Consider the following 20,097-nt stretch of genomic DNA (forward strand, 5'->3'; position numbering starts at 1 on the left):
TCCCAAAGCACCTGCTTTGGAAGCAAGCCATCCCATTCCCCCCTGCCGGAGAAGCAACAGCCTCCTCTGGCTCCTTGCGGAAGGGGTCCTTTGAGACCTTCTCTTCCAAGGTCTCCACTAATGCCACAATGGACACTCGCCAGCGGCTCAAGGAGCCAACTGCTGCTGGACGAAGAGCTTCACGGCCTTCTTCCGTGCCTGAAGCTGCTTCAGAGAAATCTTCCCTGCAAGCTCCTAAATGGAAGTGAGAGAGGAAGCAAACTAAGTAGTAGTCTGCTAAGATACAGGACCATCTGGTGGCCCCAACACCACCATTCCCTATCAATTCTGTATCTGAGGATGCAGTGGAGATCTTAGCGTCCCCTGCAGACCTGGATCTCACTAATGCCTCATCAACCATAGAAATGGCTACAAATACTTATTCGGTGGCAGTAAGTGACCCTTAGGCATAACCTGCCTCCTTGTGTGCTTCAGGCCTTCCCAGTCTCATGATAACGCATCCTCCAGTGGAACTGCAGCAGTTTTTTCCAACACCTGGCTGAGCTATGGCAACTGTTAATCTTTACACCTGCTTTCTGCATTGCCCTCCAGGAAGCCTGGTTCACGGCTGTGCGGACCCCTGCCGTCCATGGCTATAAGGAATATTACAGGAACACAGGCAAATGTATTAGTGTGTTAGGTGAAATTCATGCCTATGTCCTGAACTCGGTATGCAGTGAACCTGGGCTCCTTCAAACCCTTCTTGAAGCAGTGGCTGTCAGGATAGGGATGACACAGGAAGTAACTGTGTGCAACGTATAGCTTCCTCCAGATGGTGCAGTACCCCTGAACGCATGGCTGCACTGATTAATCAGCTCCGTAAACCTTTCCTACTCTTGGGAGATTTTAATGCTCGTAACCCCGTGTGGCATGGTACAGTTACTACTTGCCGTGGCAGAGATGTCGAAAATTTACTGTCACAACTCAACCTCTGTCTCTTAAAGAATGGGGCTGCCACACATTTCAGTGTGGCATATGGCACATATTTGGCCATTGATCTCTCGGTTTGGTGTCCTGGCCTTCTTGCATCTATCCACTGGAGAGCACATGGTAATCTGTGTTGTAGTGACCACTTCCCATCTTCGTGTCGCTGCCCCGGCATCAGGCCTGTGGACACCTCCCCAGATAGGCTTTAAACAAGGCGGACTGGGAAACTTTCACCTCTGCTGTCACTGTTGCATCTCCCCCATATGGGTACATTGTTTTGTTGGTTGAGCAGGTAACTACAATGATTGTTTCTGTGGCAGAAAACGCGATCCCTCATTCTTTAGGGTGCCCCGGAAAAAGACAGTCCCTTAGTGGTTTCCGGAAGTCGCTGAGGCAAGTTGGCGAGCTCTACAGTGGCATAACTGGCACCCTTCCCTGGAGCACCTCATAGCCTTTAAAAGGCCCGTACCTGCGTTGGCCAGCATATCAAAAGGTGGAAACATGAGTGTTGAGAGGGGTACGTCTCAACCATTGTGTGCCAAACGTCACTTTCCCAAGTCGGGGCAAAGATCAAACAAGTTTTTGGGTACCAGACCCCAACAGGTGTTCCTGGTGTTAACATAAATGGCGTGTTATCCACCAATGCAAACGCAATTGCCGAGCACTTGCTGAGCACTGTACTGGCACCTCTACATCGGAAAATTACCCCCAGCCATTCGCACTCTTAAACGACAGATAGAAGAGGAAGTCCTCTCGTTCACTACATGCCACAGTGAACCCTATAATGCCCCATTTACAGAGTGGGAGCTCCTCAGTACTCTTGCACATTGCCCCGACACAGCTCCTGGGCCTGATAGGATCCACAGTCAGATGATTGAACATCTCTCATCTTATTACAAGGGACATCTCCTCGTGATCTTAAACCTGATTTGGTCCGATGGCACTTTTCCATTGCACTGGTGGGAGAGCACCATCATATCAGGGCTCAAACATGGCAGAAACCTGCTTCATGTGAATATCTATTGGTCCATCAGCGTCACCACCGTTTTTTGTAAGCTGCTTGAATGTGTGGTGTGTCAGCAGTTGGGTTGGGTCCTGGAGTCACGTGGCCTACTGGCTCCATGCCAGGGCAGTTTCTGCCCTGGTTGCTCTGCCACTGATAATCTTATGTCCCTCAAGTCTGCAATCCGAACAGCCATTTCCAGATGCCAACACCTTGTTGCTGTCCTTTTTGATTTACAAAAAGTGTACGACACCATCTGGCGCCACCATACACTTGCCGCATTATACATGTGGTGTCTTTGAGTCCAGCTCCCAATTTTTATCCAGAATTTCCTGTTGCTTCGTATTTTCCATGTCGAAGTTGGTGCCTCCCATAGTCCCCCCCCCTACCCCCCCCCCCCTCCCCAATATCCAGGAGATTGGGGTCCCACAGGGCTCTGTATTGAGTGTATCTCTATTTTGAGTGGCCATTAACAGTCTAGCAGCAGCTGTGGGGCCGTCCGTCTCTGTATGCAGACGACTTCTACACTTCGTACTGCTCCACCAGTACTGGTGTTGCTGAGCAGTGCCTACAGGGAGCCATCCACAAGCTGCAGTCATGGGCTGTAGCTGCAGCTCAACGCTGCTGCAGCTGTACAGAGCTCTTGTTCCATCCCACATTGACCATGGGAGTGTGGTTTATGGCTCGGCGGTGCCCACAGCATTGCGTTTATTTGACCCAGTGTACCAATGTGGTGTTTAACTAATGACAGGAGCTTTTAGGATGAGTCCAGTGACCAGCGTCCTTGCGGAGGCTGGAGTTCCTCCATTGCAGGTCAGGCGCGCACAACTGCTCACCAGTTACGTTGCACATGTTCGTAGTTCTCCTGAGCATCCAAATTACAATCTCCTTTTCCCACCCACGGCAGTTTCTCTCCCGCATAGGCTGCCCAAGTGAGGGCTTCCAATTGTAGTTCGTGTCCAGTCCCTTCTATCTGAACTGGAGTCCTTGTCTTTACCACCTATACTCGAGGTCCAATCACGTACACCTCCTTGGCGTACACCTAGGCCGCGGCTTTGCCTGGATCTTGCACATGGCCCAAAGGTCTGTCACCCCGCAGCTCTCTGCTGTCACTTCATCTCGATTCTTGACATGTACCGAGGCCATGAAATGATTTACACCGACTGTTAGATGGCTGTGGTCACATCATCTTTGCGTTTGTCCATGGAGGACATATTGAACAGCATTCCTTGCCTGATGGCTGCAGTGTTTTCACTGCGGAGTTGGTGACTATATCTCGTACTCTTGAGCACATCAGTTCATGCCCTGGGGAGTCATTTCTTCTGTGTACTGACTCTCTGAGCAGCCTACAAGCTATTGACCAGGGCTACCCTCGTCATACTTTGATAGCAATCATCCATGCATCGACCTATGGCCTGGAATGGTCTGGTTGTTCAGTGGTGTTTGTGTGGACCCCTGGACATGTCGGAATCCCAGGCAACGAACTTGCTGACAGGCTGGGCAAACAGGTTACACGGAAATGACTTAAGGAGATCGGCATTCCAATAACTGACCTGTGTTCATTTTTTTTCGCCAGGTTTTTCTGGCTTTGGGAGATAGAATGGTGTAGTCTCAGTATGCACAATGAACTGCATGCCATTAAGGAGACTAGAAATGTGTGGCAGTCCTCCATGTGGGCGTCTCGCAGGGACTCTTTGGTTCTCTGCCAGCTCCTCTTTGGCTGCACTTGAAGACGTGAAGACCTGCCTCAGTGTTGATGTTGATGTGGTGCCCGGTTGACAATGGTCCATATTCTGGTGCACTGTCCCACTTTGACTGGCCTGTGACGAAATCTTTGGTTACTGGACTCATTGCCACTAATTTTATCTGACAATGCCTCATTGGCTGATTTAGTTTTACATTTTATTCGTAAGGGTGGGTTTTATCATTTGATGTAAATTTTAGCGCATGTCCTTTGTCCCCATGTGTCCTCCACGCTAGTGCTATTAGGGTGGTGGTTTTAATGTGTTGCAGAGTAGCAGGCTTCTCCTTTTTATTCTCATGCTCAGCCAGCCATGGTAATCTGTTTTGTCATTTTAATCCCTTCTACCTGTTTCTTGCATTTCTGTGGTTTTCTTGTCCCCTTTTGTGCACTTAAGTGTTTGTTGTCTTTCCATTGCTCTTGTGGTTTTTCCTTTCCCTCCATTTTGTGTCATCAGTCTTGCTTGTTTTATCATCACCCTTGTGGCATTGTTTTATTCGGGACAAGGGAATGATGACCCAGCTATTTGGTCCCTTCCCACCTCTTTTAATCTGCACTAGAGCTGATGGGGAATCCTTTGTGTCCATGAAGCCTCAGTCCTTTGTAGAGCATTTAGAGGATAAGTTCGGGGAGGTGGAGGGCTCGTCAAAAATGCGGTCTGGGTCAGTCTTGATAAAAACAGCATCCTCTGTCCCGTCACTGGCATTACTCGCTTGTAAGAAGCTGGGGGATGTTTCTGTTAATCTCACACCCCATAAAAGCTTAAATATGGTCCAAGGCATTATCTTCCACAGGGACCTTCTTTTACAGTCCGATGACGAGCTGTGCGCCAACTTAGAGCGACGAGGTGTCCATTTTCATCTGGTGCGTCCATCGGGGTCCGAGGGATAATCAGGTTGCCACCGGTGCCTTCATCTTGGCCTTCGAGAGTGACACATTACCCGAGAAGGTGAAGGTGATGGTCTACCGCTGTGATGTCAAGCCATATACCCCTCCCCGATGCGATGCTTCAAGTGTTGGAAGTCTGGCCATATGTCTTTCCGCTGTGGTTCCAGCCTCATGTGTCGCGATTGTTGTCTTCCATCCCACCCTGATACTACATGTGCCCCGTTTCCCATCTGTGTCAACTGTGGAGAGCACCATCCACCTTGCTTGCCAGACTGTAAGATTCTACAGAAGGAACGAAAAGTAATGGAATACAAGACCCTGACTGACCTACACGGAGGCTAAACAGAAATTTGAACGGCTTCATCCCGTGCACATGACCTCGTCTTATGCCACCACTGTCACTCCTGTTACAGCTCCATCTGTTGCACCAAATACAGGTTGGAAATTTGTATGGGCGCTGATAACCACACAGTTGAGCGCCCCACAAACCAAATATCAAACATCATCATCATCATCATCATCATCATCCCTGAGTGGTTTATGAACTATCGACCAGTGTTTCCCTCTCTCTTGTCTGGTGATGGCTATCCAGGAGTCCCTCCATCCTCTTGCCCATTGCGGCTGCTCTGTGGTCTTTGTTTGGACCCCGGGTCATGTCGGCATCCCGGGGAATGAACATGTTGACATGCTGGCCAAACAGGTTGTCGGTGCATCAGCCTTGGAGATTGGCCTTTCGGAGAGTGACCTCAGGTCAGTTTTACGGCAGAAGGTACTTCACACCTGGAGTGAAGAATGGCACACCCTTCCTTCACCCAACTATCGGTGTGTGGCGCTCCTTCTTGTGGCTCTCTCGCTAGGACTCTGTTGTCCTCTGCTGGCTGTGCATTGGTCACACCTGGGCGATGCACATCTATTTATTGCGCTGTGAGGACCCACCTTTATGTCACCTCTTGTTGGACTGCTCACTTTAAACTCCACTCAGGCAGACATTTGCGCTGCACTGACTGATACGCTTTGTGCACGTTTGTCAGATGATGTTGGGATGGCAGATTTAGGTTTGAGTTTTATTCGTGCAGGGGGTTTTTATCACTTGCTCTAAGTGTTTGTCCTTTTTTTGTGCTGAGTCTGGCCTTTGGCCTACAAATTTAGACTGGGGTTTTTAGTGCGTTTCTTGGTGGTTGGCTTTTCATTTTTTGTTTCTATGGTCGGCCAACCAGTGCCACACTTGGTGTGATTTTAATTCCTTTTTTTCTGGTCTCTGTCTGTGTCTTTCTTGTCCTGTATCGTCTCTTGTCATCTCCATTGTTTTTATTCTGTGTGGGCGTTTCAAGTTCATGGAAAAAGGGACCAATGGCCCTTGTAGTCTGTTGCCTTCAATTCCACAAACCAACCACCAGTGGCCATCTGGATGGAGGTGTTGCAGGTGCCGAACAATGTTGTAACTGATAAAAAGTGACTCCTGCGAATGTTTATTTCCAAAAATGGGAATACATCAGTGCTTAGACAATGGGAGACGCAACCCAAATAAAAAGTATTTAAGTTCCTTCTGTGAAAGGCGAAGGCATGGTGCAGGAGGGCAGGAGAGGCGTGTGTTAGCAGGATGAGCATTGGATGGTATGAGAGTGATGTGCTCCTATATGGTCCCTTGGGTACCCATGATGCATGCGGCAATGTGTAATCCCTCTCGTGTGATTGCACTGGTGTAATAAGTTGAACAAAGTCTACTGAAGGTGTACCCTGTTTGGCATACCTCTCTGTCAGAATTTTGATACAACAGCATTCCACAATGAAAGCGTGCAGCTGGGGCTGCTATCCAGTGTCCAAGAGGGTACCATGTCTCTGTAGCAATAAATGGGGTCTATGCTCTCACATGTGATGAGTGCTCGTGCACCGCCTGTGTGCATTGATCGCATCTAGTTGCAGTCTTCCTCGATCTGCAAAATGTGTATGACACAATGTGGGGAAGACATGTCTTGGCTATACACAAATGATGTTTCCAAGGTAGTAAGTCCATTTTTCTTAGGAGTTTTTATCCTGTCAACAATGCTATGTTAGCATAAGCCCTCATAATCAACATGTACAAGAAAATGTGGCACCACAGAGTATGTTTTGCACCACCATCTTCACATTCAGAATAATTGGTGTTGTATCCATTTCTGGACTTGGTGTATCATTGGCATTGTGTGTCGATGAATTTTGTTTGAATTCTAGCTCTGCATCACTATGTTTCTTGCTTTTTCATTTCCAACTGCCATATACAATGTGCAGACATTGGTCCAAAACCATGTATGTTGTTTCTCAATTGCAAAATCCATTCATACACTCTTTCAGAATTAGGTATGTCCACCTCCATAGTGAAAGCACTAAACTCCTAGAAGTAGTAGACAACTTTTGTTATCAGGGCTACTCTTCAATGATAAACTGGCATGGTTAGTACGTAGAAAGCAGCTTAAGGCAATGTGCATTTAGAAATTACAGTGATTTAGTGATTAAATGACAGTGATTGGACTATGTTTGCATTACGGGTGCATCAGAATTCAAGGAACTTTGGAAACAACAGCTGACACAACAGAATCAACTGATCCAGTTGTAGCAGCAACAACAAACACAACAGAATCAGCTGCTCCATTTACTGCACTGGTAACTTTAGAGTCTGGTGGCAACACTGTCAGTTGGTCCTGTTGGCTGGTTTCGAAGAATCTGACGAGTAATGGACAAATTATCTGCAACATATCCTGTTTCACTGTAAATTGATATCATGTATCCAATCCATCAGAATGCTTTATTCTTCCTACCAGTAACAAGTTACATGAACTAGTCCAGAATGAATGCCCATTTGTAGAACTTAGTGGCTTCTCATATTCTGTAATCTGTTATTTACTAAATGATCATCATAACAACCAGCAAACTCGCATAATACCCACCCTCCGCCACACACCGTCAGGTGGCTTGCGGAGTATGGATGTAGCTGTAGAAGATAAAGTTTAACCGATGTAGCATGTGATGTGGTCAATCTTATGTGGCAATCTGCAGTCTTACCATGTTTATCTCATCAGTTAATTTCACCTGCAAACAGTGCAACAAATCCTACTCTGAATAATTTACTAAGAATGTGATTGTTCACTTGGTTCCTGTTAAAATTGCTGCTGTTACATGATTTTTCTCTCAGTAAGTGTTGCACATAGCTAAATCATTTGAAATTACTTTTTCTGCACAGTAAATTTTTGAGAAAAATGTTGTTGCTCCTGCCATGTCTAGTAGTCGATGTAATTAACAGTAAGAAGGTGAACAAACAACACTTTCCTTTCCTCATAGCCCACCATTGTGCAGTATTGTGACAGTGTGTGGTAGCTTAAGACATAGTTTATTTCTGGGTACACCCTCCGCTTTGTTGGACTTTGCTTCCAAACCTGATTTTTGAAGGCGTGGCTGGCCTCCACCTTGAGAGAGAGCCAGTCAGTGTTCCACTTTTGCCACAATGTTGCTGACATGCCTTGATGCATCACATAGGTGTAACTCATTTCCCAAAATGCTGTAATAAACACATGCAATGTGCTGCCCACACTGTGATGCCAAATGTTTTTCCTACAAGAAGTCTGACGTCTATCTTCAGTGTGTCTGAGCAAACGTGTCAATGTCAAGTGTACAGCACCTCTGCGAACACTCACACAGTTATGTGCATCCTACTGAATTCCAAACCAGCTAAGGATTGCTTTAATCATCAACAGTCAGAAAACGCAGATCCAAGTTGGCACTAGACCCGCTGACTCCTTAATAAATCTCGAGGTATCAGCTCACTGCCATTGTAGTGCCATGAAAGAAAATGGCAGCTTACAGTGGACACACAATTTTATTATGAACCAGCTCAGTGTGTGGTAATGTATTCGAATTCAGACTAGTTTTTCTGATTGTAAACTTGCCAATGGCGATTGTCATTTTTGGATTAGATACTTTCAGAGCATTTGGCTTTAGAGTAAGTGATCAAATCAATTTGGTATCCTCCACCATTTCATTTGAAGACCTATATAAAGTATGTAAACGAGCAGTTATTTGGAATGTCACTGAACTGTGCCACAAAGTTTCAGGCACATATATCATTAAAGCAAACTGCTTTGCCTCGTTCTCTCACAATCAGCCAGTTCCATATGCCTTGTTGGATGCAGTTATAGCATAACTACTTAGGGCACACGAGCCGGAGTGGCGGAGCGGTTCTAAGTGTTACAGTCTGGAACCGCGCAACCGCTACGGTCGCAGGTTCAAATCCTGCCTCGGGCATGGATGTCTGTGATGTCCTTAGGTTAGTTAGGTTTAAGTAGTTCTAAGGTTTAGGGGACTTATGACATCAGAAGTTAAGTCCCATAGTGCTCAGAGCCATTTGGACCATTTTACTTAGGGCACATCAGTTAGGTGTCATTATGCCCGTATCGGAAAGCCAGTGGTTGTAGTTAAAAAAAAAAGAGGAATTCTTACCATTGACATTAGATGAACAATCGTGATACATCTTTGTTGTGCGCAATGTGCTTTTTTCACGTACCATTACAATTACTTACCTTTTGGAGTAGCTGAATTGCAGCTTATTTAGAGCAGTTATTACAATATATTCCTAACTGTGTGAACTACCCCAATGACATTATTATAACGGGAGCAGCACATACAGAACCTCAATATTCTGTTCACTTCTTTAAAGGTCATGGTAGCAAAGGTCCCTGTAAGGTCTGAGAGGAGGAATGGGTTGTGCATGTTGTTGCAGCTGCAGCTGGTGCCTACGGCTGACCTCATATTCTCTCTGAGAGCAATGTCAGACATCTGAAACACCTTGTGACCTATGAGGTTACCCTGTACCCATTCTGGGGTCCATTTGAAGGTGTGAGCCCATACATGCGAGCTCATGCAGTGGCAGCCATTGGGTTCCTAAAGATGGTCAAACAGCACTCAGGTCCAAACTTGGAACCTTCCGTAATCCCACCCTCTAGTAGGTTCACCTGTGCCCTTGCTCTCGTTGCACCACTGGTATGATTTCGGGCCGACTGTAGGTCAGAAGCGACAGCGGGGGGTCATTCAGGGAGGTACAGGTGCCCCTAGGAGGTCAGTCCTTCATCACCTACCAGGCTACTCTCAGCAACCAATGTACCAGTCAGGCCTAAGACTTTCTCTGCAGCCATCAGGCTGGCTGAAATTATCTGCACTGACACCACACTGACTAATCCCTACATACATACACTGCTTTGCCCATGAGTAGACAGTCCAGCACCCAGATTCCTTCACCACACCTCCCATGTCACAACAGGATATTATTGGAACTGCATGCAGGTTAAGAGTGGGAGGATCTAATATCTACCTTGATACTGGGTCAGAAAGCAACATGCTGTTTGAGAGATGCTGTGGCCTGTAGGTATGCAAACAGCACCACACACGTGTGACACAGCCATGTTAGATACTCATTGCGTGCTTTAATCCTGCAGGTGCATGGACGCTAGCGAGTTACAGTTGTATAACATTATTCATCATGTACTGTACAAATATCAGTGTAATGATTGTGCTTGCACATGTTTCTCTGGCAAAGTTTTCAGGCTTCCATGATCATGGCTCATGACAGTTAACTGTTCAAATTGCTTTCACCTTGTAATGATTATGAAACCTATCGCTTGCAAGCAGAGTACCATTGTCACCACAGCAGGCCTCCATTTACCACATCAGTATTTTGGTATCATAATATGACACCAAAAATAGGTACAACTGCACTGACCTGAAATAAAGCTATTGAAACTGTGTTTTGGTCTATGAGGCTGACAGAAAGTGTTTAAACACCTCCTGGACATTTTGTCTGCAGAAGGTAGTTATCTTATCCATAGTTTTTGTCTCTATTTCAGATTTGTCAATGGGAAAAAGAAAATCAGATGGAATAATAAAGTCACCCGTCAGCAGTCTGCATGGGTTAAAGAAAACGGAGGCAGCTGTGAATGATGGTAAGATCATTTTCTTTAGCATGTCTGTTTACAATTCTTCAGTGTTGTTGCGTTTTGTAAAAATCAACAAACTGCTTAGTCCCTTCTTGTACTGGGTGCTGTTATCAGTAACTTCTGAGAGGTGACTGAAACTTTCACGTTAATACATGTAGCGCTCCTACTTTCACGAATTTCCAATGTTTTTATCATTTGTAATAGGAAGGAAGAGGCTTCCATCCATAAATAATGAAAATATGCTGTTGTAGAAAGGATAACTGATGTCACCTTTTTTTAGTCCCCAGACACTATGATGCTTGGATCAGAATATTACTACTTACATGGAACTTAAAGGGGCTGTACTTTTTTATAGAGGTTTTTTCTGTCAAAGTCTTCTTTAAGTTTTTAATTTAAGTTATGTTTCATTCTTTCTAAATTTTGTATTTTGCTAGTGGATACAATATGACCATCTCTACATAAATACTTTCTGGGGCGAAACAGGAAATTGTGATGCGAGATCTGCATATTCTGACAATACACAAATTTTAATAAATACCATTATAGCTGAAAGACTTCGGCTATACAGTATCGCAGATGCAGTTTTGAGTTTCGGCCCTTTTTTTGAGTATCGGCCCTTTCTTTTTATGAGTATCGGCCCTTTTTTTTGAGTATCGGCCCTCTTTTTTTATTCTGACTTTCTTGTTTTCTTCGATATTTGGTAAATAAACGTGATTAAATTCTGTTCAGAAGGTGCCTTAGGGTGATTGCTCATAAGCAACTTTCCGGTTTTAATTTTCTAGGGCACATTTTTAACCGAATTAAAGTGTTCTTCCTGAGTGAAAACGTTTAATTAATGATGATTTATTTATGCAGTGGTGAGAATTTTTAGTTTGCAATTGCAGTAATATAAAAATTACATGTCTCATCACACATGCTTATACTCTTTTCTTAAGGTGAAGATAACTGTATGATGTGATTTTGTATAACAACAAGTTTCAGATTGATGTAAATGAATAAAACATTGAATAGTTCTTGTTAGAGGTAATAATTATTTAATATTGTTTCATTGCTTTTAGGTGTTACTTCTAATCACTCCAATGACACTAAAGAGACTAGGGCGAAAAACTAAGAGCTCATAATGATGCCAAAAGATGCACATTAACACAGTCTGAGGAGAACACTACTGACACATATCAGTTTTTGATATCACAAGCTACTTGTAATGTTGAAATGTGCAGTCAAGACTGGCAGTGTCGTTTAGAGAGAGATATGGTGCAGAGTCTACTGCTGCATCTCGTGTAAATGAAATACCACAGCAGTGTTTTCTAGGCATGCCAGGGAAGGAGAGGCTACAATTTGGGCTATATTGAATGAGATTCCCAAAGAACATTTGGCAAGGCAAGCCAGAAATGCCAAGTGTATGTCTCAGTTTAGAGCTAAATACAGGGTAGATTTTTTAGTCTCATAGTGCTCAGAGCCATTTGAATGGGGTAGATTCTGCTAATTATGTACACACATTTGCTCATACAGTTTGTTTGTTGCGTAAAAAACTTTGCAATTGTAAAGTTATAGTAGGCGATTTACCAGAAAATATACTACCAAATGAGTTAATGAATCAAGTTGATGTTAACTCTACCTGTTGCCAAAGTGCCGGAACACTTCATAGGGTACCCACACCTATGCAGGCTTTCTGGAATGGCATGTCGTTAGACGAAATTCTCCTAGAAATACAGCCATTATTCCATGCAGAAATAAATTTATTATGTACGATAATTGAGTTTGTAAAAATGGTCAAACCTCTTGTGGTCACTTAGGATAACATGATTTCCATGATTAAACTGTATTTGATGGCCAGGACGTTGAAGAAACAACTGAGCAGCTTCTGCTACAAATGAGTAATGCTGGTCTAGTGACTGATTGTGAACAGTTGGAGTCAGTTTGGAGATTACATTGCTTTTCTGTAAATATTGAAAACATTTGAACTGCATTAGACTGGATTATCACTAATAATGTTACAATAAACTTTAATAATGATAATTAGAATGTTAGCAAAATTTGCCATATTCTACAAAATGAGATAATACAACAGGAAGACACAAACATTTCCAAGTTATGGGTAACAATCGGCATGTACTGAGAGGCTCATTTCATCAAAGTCATAGTAAATTTCATGATTTTTTTCTTGAAGTAAGCAGTGTACTGCAAACACTGCCATAGCTATTCCAGTTACAAAAATTAAACAAACGGAGACATGGTCTTCGGGTATAAAATATTCAACTTTAATTTCTGGTTACCACCATTTGTACTGAAATAGTATACACTCTTGAAGAGTTCAGTGTTTGACTGAGGCTAATGTATAATAGTGATGTGCTCAAGAGTTAAAAGTTACTTGTGATGTATTAAATCATTCATGTTTAATAGAAGTTCACCATTATCATAGATTTGCGGCCGACTGAGCATTAATAATGAAGATGGTGGATTTCCAAATCTTAAGACTGGCTTTTTGGAGTTCTTTACAGATTCTGGTGCTGATCAGGGAGCTATTGTTACATGTAATGGCCTACCAGTGGCAGTCTAGAAAACTGATAATTAATATTACTTGTTTGACTCTTGCTCTAGAGGACCAAAAGATTGTGTAGCTCAGGATGGTGCAGCTTGCTTGATATCATTCCCTGATATTACTCTGTTGTGGATAGTTGTAAAATCAAGCATACTAGTCCAGTAATGGCATTCTTTTTGCTTGCAGAAAATGAAGTAAAAGATTTTATTGTTTTATCTTGCACATGTGGTTGAGGAGAAGTTGAATCCAAGTTTTCAATCTCCAAATCCCTCAGGACAACTTTTTGTGGGCAAAAACCAAGAAATTTTGGAACTTTTCATGTTTTTGCCTATTACTGTGAAACTATGCATCCTACTGAAAATTTTACTATTGCCAAAATGAAAGAGAATTAAAATTTGCGTGAAATGATGTACTTACATGTCAAAATCAGCAAAGTTGTGTGGGCAATGTCAGTTGTTTAATTTCGTTTATTTTCACCAGCTTTGCAAAAAACTTGGCTCCAATGCCTGTAACTCAAAAATGGTTACTCCAAATGAAGAATGTCAAGTTCTTGAGACCCAAAGTGATTCCATTTTTGAATGTTCAAGTTATTCAATGAAATGAAATTTTCAGTGGGGTGACATGGTTTTTTTTATGTATGTTGTTTTAATTCTCTTAATTCACGTATGCTTTTATTCATTTTTATCCATGCCTTAATTGGTGACAGTGGGTTTCTAAAACGATAACCAAGTATATAGTAATGGACAATATATATTTATTAATGAGTAATATAAACATTTGTACAACTGAACAAATAAAAGGACAACAAAGTATCTAAAAACACAATTTAAATATCAGAGTTTCATATTTTATCAAATTTCAGTTCTATCGAGTTTGTTCAGGAGACTGCGGCCAGCCCCAGTCCAGCATCCAATGTTCAGGATCCATTGCGACACCTTGACTGTATTCCACATAGAGCTCAATTTCTGGGTCTTTCTAGCTGCATAAGCCACAATAGAGTCCAGATTTGTGACATCCACATACTGCTGTGCATCCCATTTCGCTTGTGCAGGAAACCATCTTCAGTATTGCGTGTGGTGCTGCACCTTTTGTCATGTTCATGGAAAACAAGCCTGGTAAGTTTTTCTTCCAGCCCAACTAGCATGGATCAGTTTTCTTCCCCAGCCAAGATTGCACTTGATGGGAGGGTCATGAGTACCACCTTGCTGTGTCAAATGTTACTGGTAGCCTTTACAGTTTGAAAGATTTCCTCAGGACAGATTTTACAAGAAGCTCATGCCTGAGGTCGTCCAAAGAGTCCCATGGAGTAATAATAACAATTATTCTTGCTGCCCGTGCTATTAAATCTTGATAGACTAAAGGTTTAACAAATTGAGCATCTTGCACTCTGAGGTGTGGCTGTTGCTCCGTAAGATTGAGTAATTTCAATTTTCCTTGGCCAAAAAAAGTATGATGTGGTATCACATCCTATGATGATATGGTTGAAAAAGGCAAATGCAGGATCGAAATAGAATTATTGGAATACAACACTCCTGCTGACTTCCCTCTTCCTGATACATGGAAGTGAAAGTTGTTGTTCCCTCGACCTGTTGTGTCCATGTTCACAATTGCCACACTGTCAGACTCAGAAACTTGGGAAATAGCTGTTTCCACAGTTAATGAATCTGCGTCTTCTTCTGCCTGTATCACTTGAGTACCCCTCATGGAGCTGCTCCCCCTTGCTGGCCGAAAAAGTTCCCCCTTCTGTGGCCCCTGCCGGTGATAGGGCTCCCCTCCCCCCTTCCTGAAACCCCTCCTCCCAGTGTCTCGTGGGCCAAAAGCCTGCTACCATAACTCGGCCATGAGACGCACCATGTGTGAGGTCCCAGGTTGATCACTCTTCTTTGGTTCCGGATCTCTTAGAAGCCTGTACTCACTCTGTACCCTGTCCTACTCCACCCCTGAAAGAGAAGAAGAAGTAAATTAACACTTACCATGCTAAGCCCTTAACTGCATGCCACTCCCTGTGTGCTGGCTGATTTTTCTATTATCGACAGACTTTAAATAGCTGTAAAGGACGTTTAGTTAGAGATACATAATAACTACAGGTATGGTTTAAAACTTTAAGGTTTCAACTTTACATGGGTTAACAGTCATGTGTATGGGGCATATACTGTTTCCAAGAAGTGATGCGGATTTCTCCTCGATTTTGCGAAAATAAATTTGTCAAAAATTTATTTTTACTACTTTATTAAATTTAAAGAAGAAATAAACTTTGGAAAGTGATCATTTGACATAGAAAAGACATTTTTTACACCATTTGCACATAAAGCATAGCTACATACACATTAGCTATTTTGCATAGTGAACCACAGTGTGATAAAGCTTGAGGCACGGGGCTACACACAAACCTTCATTACACTCACTGCACTCGTAAGAAGTATCTTTCCTCCCAGCTTTCCCACTAATGTTCTTTTGTTTTCCACTACACACTACACAACGTCTTTGTGCTTTCTTCTTCCCTTCTGCCATTTCCACACGGTTTGGAAAATGTTTCTGCGACAATCGAGCAATCGTTGCAGATCCATTAGAATCCTCAATTCTCTCTCCTCTCTGTAACACTAACGCAGTGCAGACCTCCTGTATAAACTTAGGAGTGCTCAGTTTCTTCTCATTGATGCAACTGTGCAAAATACAACCATTGGAAACTGCCATGATTATGAAGTGGAAGGCAAGCTTTCTCCACCACTTCACTGTTTTGGGGCAAAAATTGCAGCTAAACACTGGATCACTACACCAGTGACTGGCCATACTTTGCCTCTCACTGATTGACATGTGATGGATGATAGCCAGAAACGTCTTTGTTTGAGCAATTGTTAGCGTCGTCCACTGCTTGAATCTAGAATTGGGCCCTAATTTGTTTTGTGCTCTCAGTGTGGCCACCTTCTGTCTACCATATATGTTTGTTTGTTCCTTCATAACTGAAATAACCCTGTCATTTATAAAATGAGGTAAAAAATCTAAATATTCACTAGACTGACAGAGTCCTACATTATTTAGCACACCATGAGACCCTGTAAATAGCAAAATGTTTGATGTTTGATCCACTATAGTCCAGTCATCCTGTGAAATGTCACTCAATCGTGGCCTCTTTCGATGATGAGTAGGGGGGAACACAGGCGGTGGCTCACCTTCATCTGACGACAAATCTGTGTCTGAAATAATACAGAACGTAACAACAAATCGCAACATGAACTATCTTGTTCTGCATCGATTTAGTAAGATGTTAGACTTCCCTGGACTATCGTTATTTTCCGGCATTTCATAAACACTGTCACTATCGAAATCCGAAAAATGGTCACCAGTAGGTTCAGCAAGTACTTCTTCAATCATTCTTCGAAGTTTTCCATCCTCATCACTCGCCATTGTGAGTAAAAAGAAGATAAACAAGCTAAAACCAAAATACTAACGAAAAAATAAACGGTAAGCAAACGACAGGATACCACAGAACCCGTAACATACGCATGAAAAACACGTGAATTCGTTCGGAAATATATACGAATATATCGCATTACCTCACTAGGTGCTGCAATCTAGCGCTAATATGATGAACTGCAAGCATTACAGGACCTACAGGTTGTAGCGGGAATGCTAACAGTGCGTTTGAAATACTAAAACAATGTGGAATGCGGCGGGACGTAATATTACGGCGGCCGCATTTTCTTCGTTTCCGCCCGCGACGTAATATTACAGCAGATGCACGGTAAGTGTTAATGCCCCGAGGCAACATTTCCTCATAGTATTCAACCACATTTGGCTCTCGGGTGCTTTTTGGTTGCAATGGCGAGACAATGTAATTATCGCTGTCCTCAAGCGTGGGAAGAGCCCAACTTCTCTCAACAGATACCACCTGATTAGCCTTACAAACTAGTTTGTAAACTGCTCGAGAGTATGGTTAGCTTCAGGTTATGTTGGGTACTAGAATCTTGGGGCCTTTTGTCCCCGTACCAGTGTGACTTCTGGGATGGATGATCTCCAGCTGACCATTTACCATATTGGAAACAGCAGTCTGATAGGCTTTTACTAACCGCTGGAATCTTGTCGTGGCCTCCTTTGACCTACATAAGGAATACTGCGGAGCTTGGCGCCATAACATTTTAGTTACCCCTCCACGATTAGGGCTTTCGCGGTCACCATCCAATTTTTATCCGCGAGTTTTTATCTCACAGTTTCTTCTGGTTACAAGATGGCATTTCACTCAGCACCCCTTGGATTCAGGAGAACGGTGTCCCACAAGGTTCTGTATTAAATGTCACACTCTTCCTCATAGCCATCAATGGGCCCTTAACCTCTATTGGGCCTCTAGTTACCCCTGCGTTGTAGGTCAGTGATTTTTGTATCTGGTGCAGCTCCTACTCGGTAGCATCTTCTGAGCACTGGCTCCAAGACACTATCCGATGGGCCTCAGCATGGGCCATCTCCCATGGCTTCCAGTTTTCTCGCGCCAAAACGCGGGTTTCGTATCAACCCACAGAACACCACAATCCAGAACATTATTGAGGTGACCGATTGTAACACAGACCCTTTTTGTGGGCCTTATTTTTGATAAGAAGCTGATGTGGGTGTCCCGTCTTCACCACCTGAATTCTACCTGCATGTAGAAGCTTAATGCTCTCCACCTGCTGGCCCACACATCTTGGGGGGCAGACCGTTCTTCTCTTCTACATCTTTACCATGTTTTGGTCTTGTCCAGACTAGATTACAGAAGTCAGTTTTATGGCTCAGCAGCTCCTTCCACTCTGAACATTCTTGATCCTGTTGACCATCGTGGGGTGCATGTGGCTATTGGTGCCTTTCTCACTTGTCCCGTTGACAGTCTCCTCACAAAAACGGGGACTCGCCATATACAAATGCAATGGAGGGAACTCTAGTTTCTTCTGCAATCGCCATTCACAAATTTCCTGCTCATTCCATGTATCCTGTCCTCTTTGCAAACGAGGGATGTCTCCTTCCTGATAACAGCCCATGGGTGGAATTGCGAGTTGGAATGCGTCTCAGTTCCCCCTGTCAAGATCTCCGTCACCACTCACAGGAATGCGCCCTGTGTATTTCCTCCATCCCCCTCTCGTCGAATTGTGCCTAGGCCTGGATTAGGACTGACCTGTTCCTGGGTCCTAAGGTCTCTGTCACACCTACAGTCCTCTGACGTCTTGTATGTTCCACCCTTTCAGGGTTCCTGGGTGCTACCACTTTCTACACTGATGGTTCTGAGATGACAGAGAAGGCGAGACATGCTTTCACGTCTCCTGCTGACTTAGAACACCATTTATTGCCGGAATCTTGTAGTGTGTCCACAGAAGAGGTGCTAATCAAATCTGGAGCCTCCATTTTGTTACTCAGGTCTCCTTCCACAGTGTTTTCATATGTACCAACTCAGTGAACGGCCTGCAGGCTATCAACCACTGCTACTCTTGTCACCCTTTGGTTTCTGCCTCCTGTCTGCTCTTGACCATGTCCGCTGCTTAGTTGTCTTCCTTTGGGTCCCAAGTCATGTGGGCATGCTAGGGAATGTACTGGCTGACCTTTTGGCTAGAGAAACAGATACTTACCCCCTTTCGCTTTCATGATTTCAGTTGTGGACATGCAGATCTGCATCAAATTTATCGTTGCCCAAAAGTGAAATGACATCTTGTGCACTACTCCGCTCAGTAATAAACTCTGCGCAATCAAGGATACTACTGTGGTTTGGCACACTTCCTTCTACTCTTCTCAGAAGGAGTCCACTCTCTTATGGTGTCTATGCATTGGTCATACCAGGATCACTCATTGTTTCCCCTTGTGTTACAAACCACCTCAACAATGTGGTTGTGAAGCCAGACTGACGGTATCCTATATATTGATGGAATGTCGCCTTATTTTGGCCCTTTGTACTAAGTATAGTCTTCGAAATGCCTTGAATGTGCGAGGGTAATCCCAAAAGCAAGGTCTCCTATTTTTTTTATAATTACATACATCTGTTTATTTCTACAATGGTTTACATTAGTTTACAGCTATTTTTCGACATAATCACTGTTTCTGTCAATGGATTTTTGTAGATGCTGTGGTAGTTTGTGTATGCCCGTGTCATACCAGCTCGCCGCCATGCTGTTCAGAAAGTTATGAACCTCTTCTTCCACCTCGTTGTTGGAGCTGAATCACTGTGACCACCATTAACACTGACAGGTACTGTGAGACTCGGAAAAACTCAAATGGGCAATTCAGAACCTGAGAAGAGGAATGTTGAACAAGGGCATACACATTCTCCATGACAATGCTCACCCACACATTGGTCGGCAAACCGTTACTTTCCTGCAAGAGTTTCAGTGGAACATAGTCACCCACCCACCCTATAGTCCTGACTTGGCACCCAGTGATTATCACCCCCTTTCCCTAGGTTAAATGAACATTTGGCCAGAAAGCGATTCATCTCTGACAACGAGGTGAAAGAAGAGATTCGTAACTTTCTGAACGGCATGGAAGCAAGCTGGTATGACATGGGCATACAAACACTGCTACAGCGTCTATAAACATGCATTGACAGAAATGGTGATGATGTCGAAAAGTAGCTAAATTTTCAGATGATTCATGGATGCTTGAATTGGTCCTCAGTTTCCTCCATGAAAGTGGTTTTTATTTCCAGATATAAGATTTTACTTTACTCCTGGAGCAGGGGTAGAGTGGTTCTGGTTGGGGGCCTGTCTTCATGTTTTCTCGGTCTGGGACCCATGACCACTCCCTTGTGGAAAGACCCCTCTGTTTTTTTCAGTTTTTACATTTGGGCTACCCTTTTATGCCTTCTAGTGTGCGTGCCTTAACTTCCTTCTTTTATTGTATGACTCCTCTAACTGGATCCGGCCACCTTTAGCAGACCCTCTCTCTTCTGTGAATAACTTTGGAATCGTGACACTGATGACCTTGCCATTTAGTCCGATAACCTCCTTCTGTTAATCAGTTAACCCTCGTCCTCAAATTTCCACAT

At 43.6% G+C, this 20,097-nt stretch overlaps 1 protein-coding gene across 2 annotated transcripts in view; it reads left to right on the forward strand.

The window, feature by feature from the left end:
- LOC126297572 (transmembrane protein 183-like) overlaps positions 1-20,097 on the forward strand; it is a 267,882-nt gene that overhangs the window by 67,907 nt on the left and 179,878 nt on the right. For both annotated transcript variants that reach the window (XM_049988526.1, XM_049988525.1), the window contains exon 2: positions 10,469-10,564. In XM_049988526.1, coding sequence (XP_049844483.1) covers positions 10,469-10,564 — 96 coding nt within the window. The remainder of the gene's footprint in view (positions 1-10,468; positions 10,565-20,097) is intronic.

Source organism: Schistocerca gregaria, chromosome X, assembly GCF_023897955.1.
Source record: "Schistocerca gregaria isolate iqSchGreg1 chromosome X, iqSchGreg1.2, whole genome shotgun sequence".
NCBI lineage: Eukaryota > Metazoa > Arthropoda > Insecta > Orthoptera > Acrididae > Schistocerca > Schistocerca gregaria.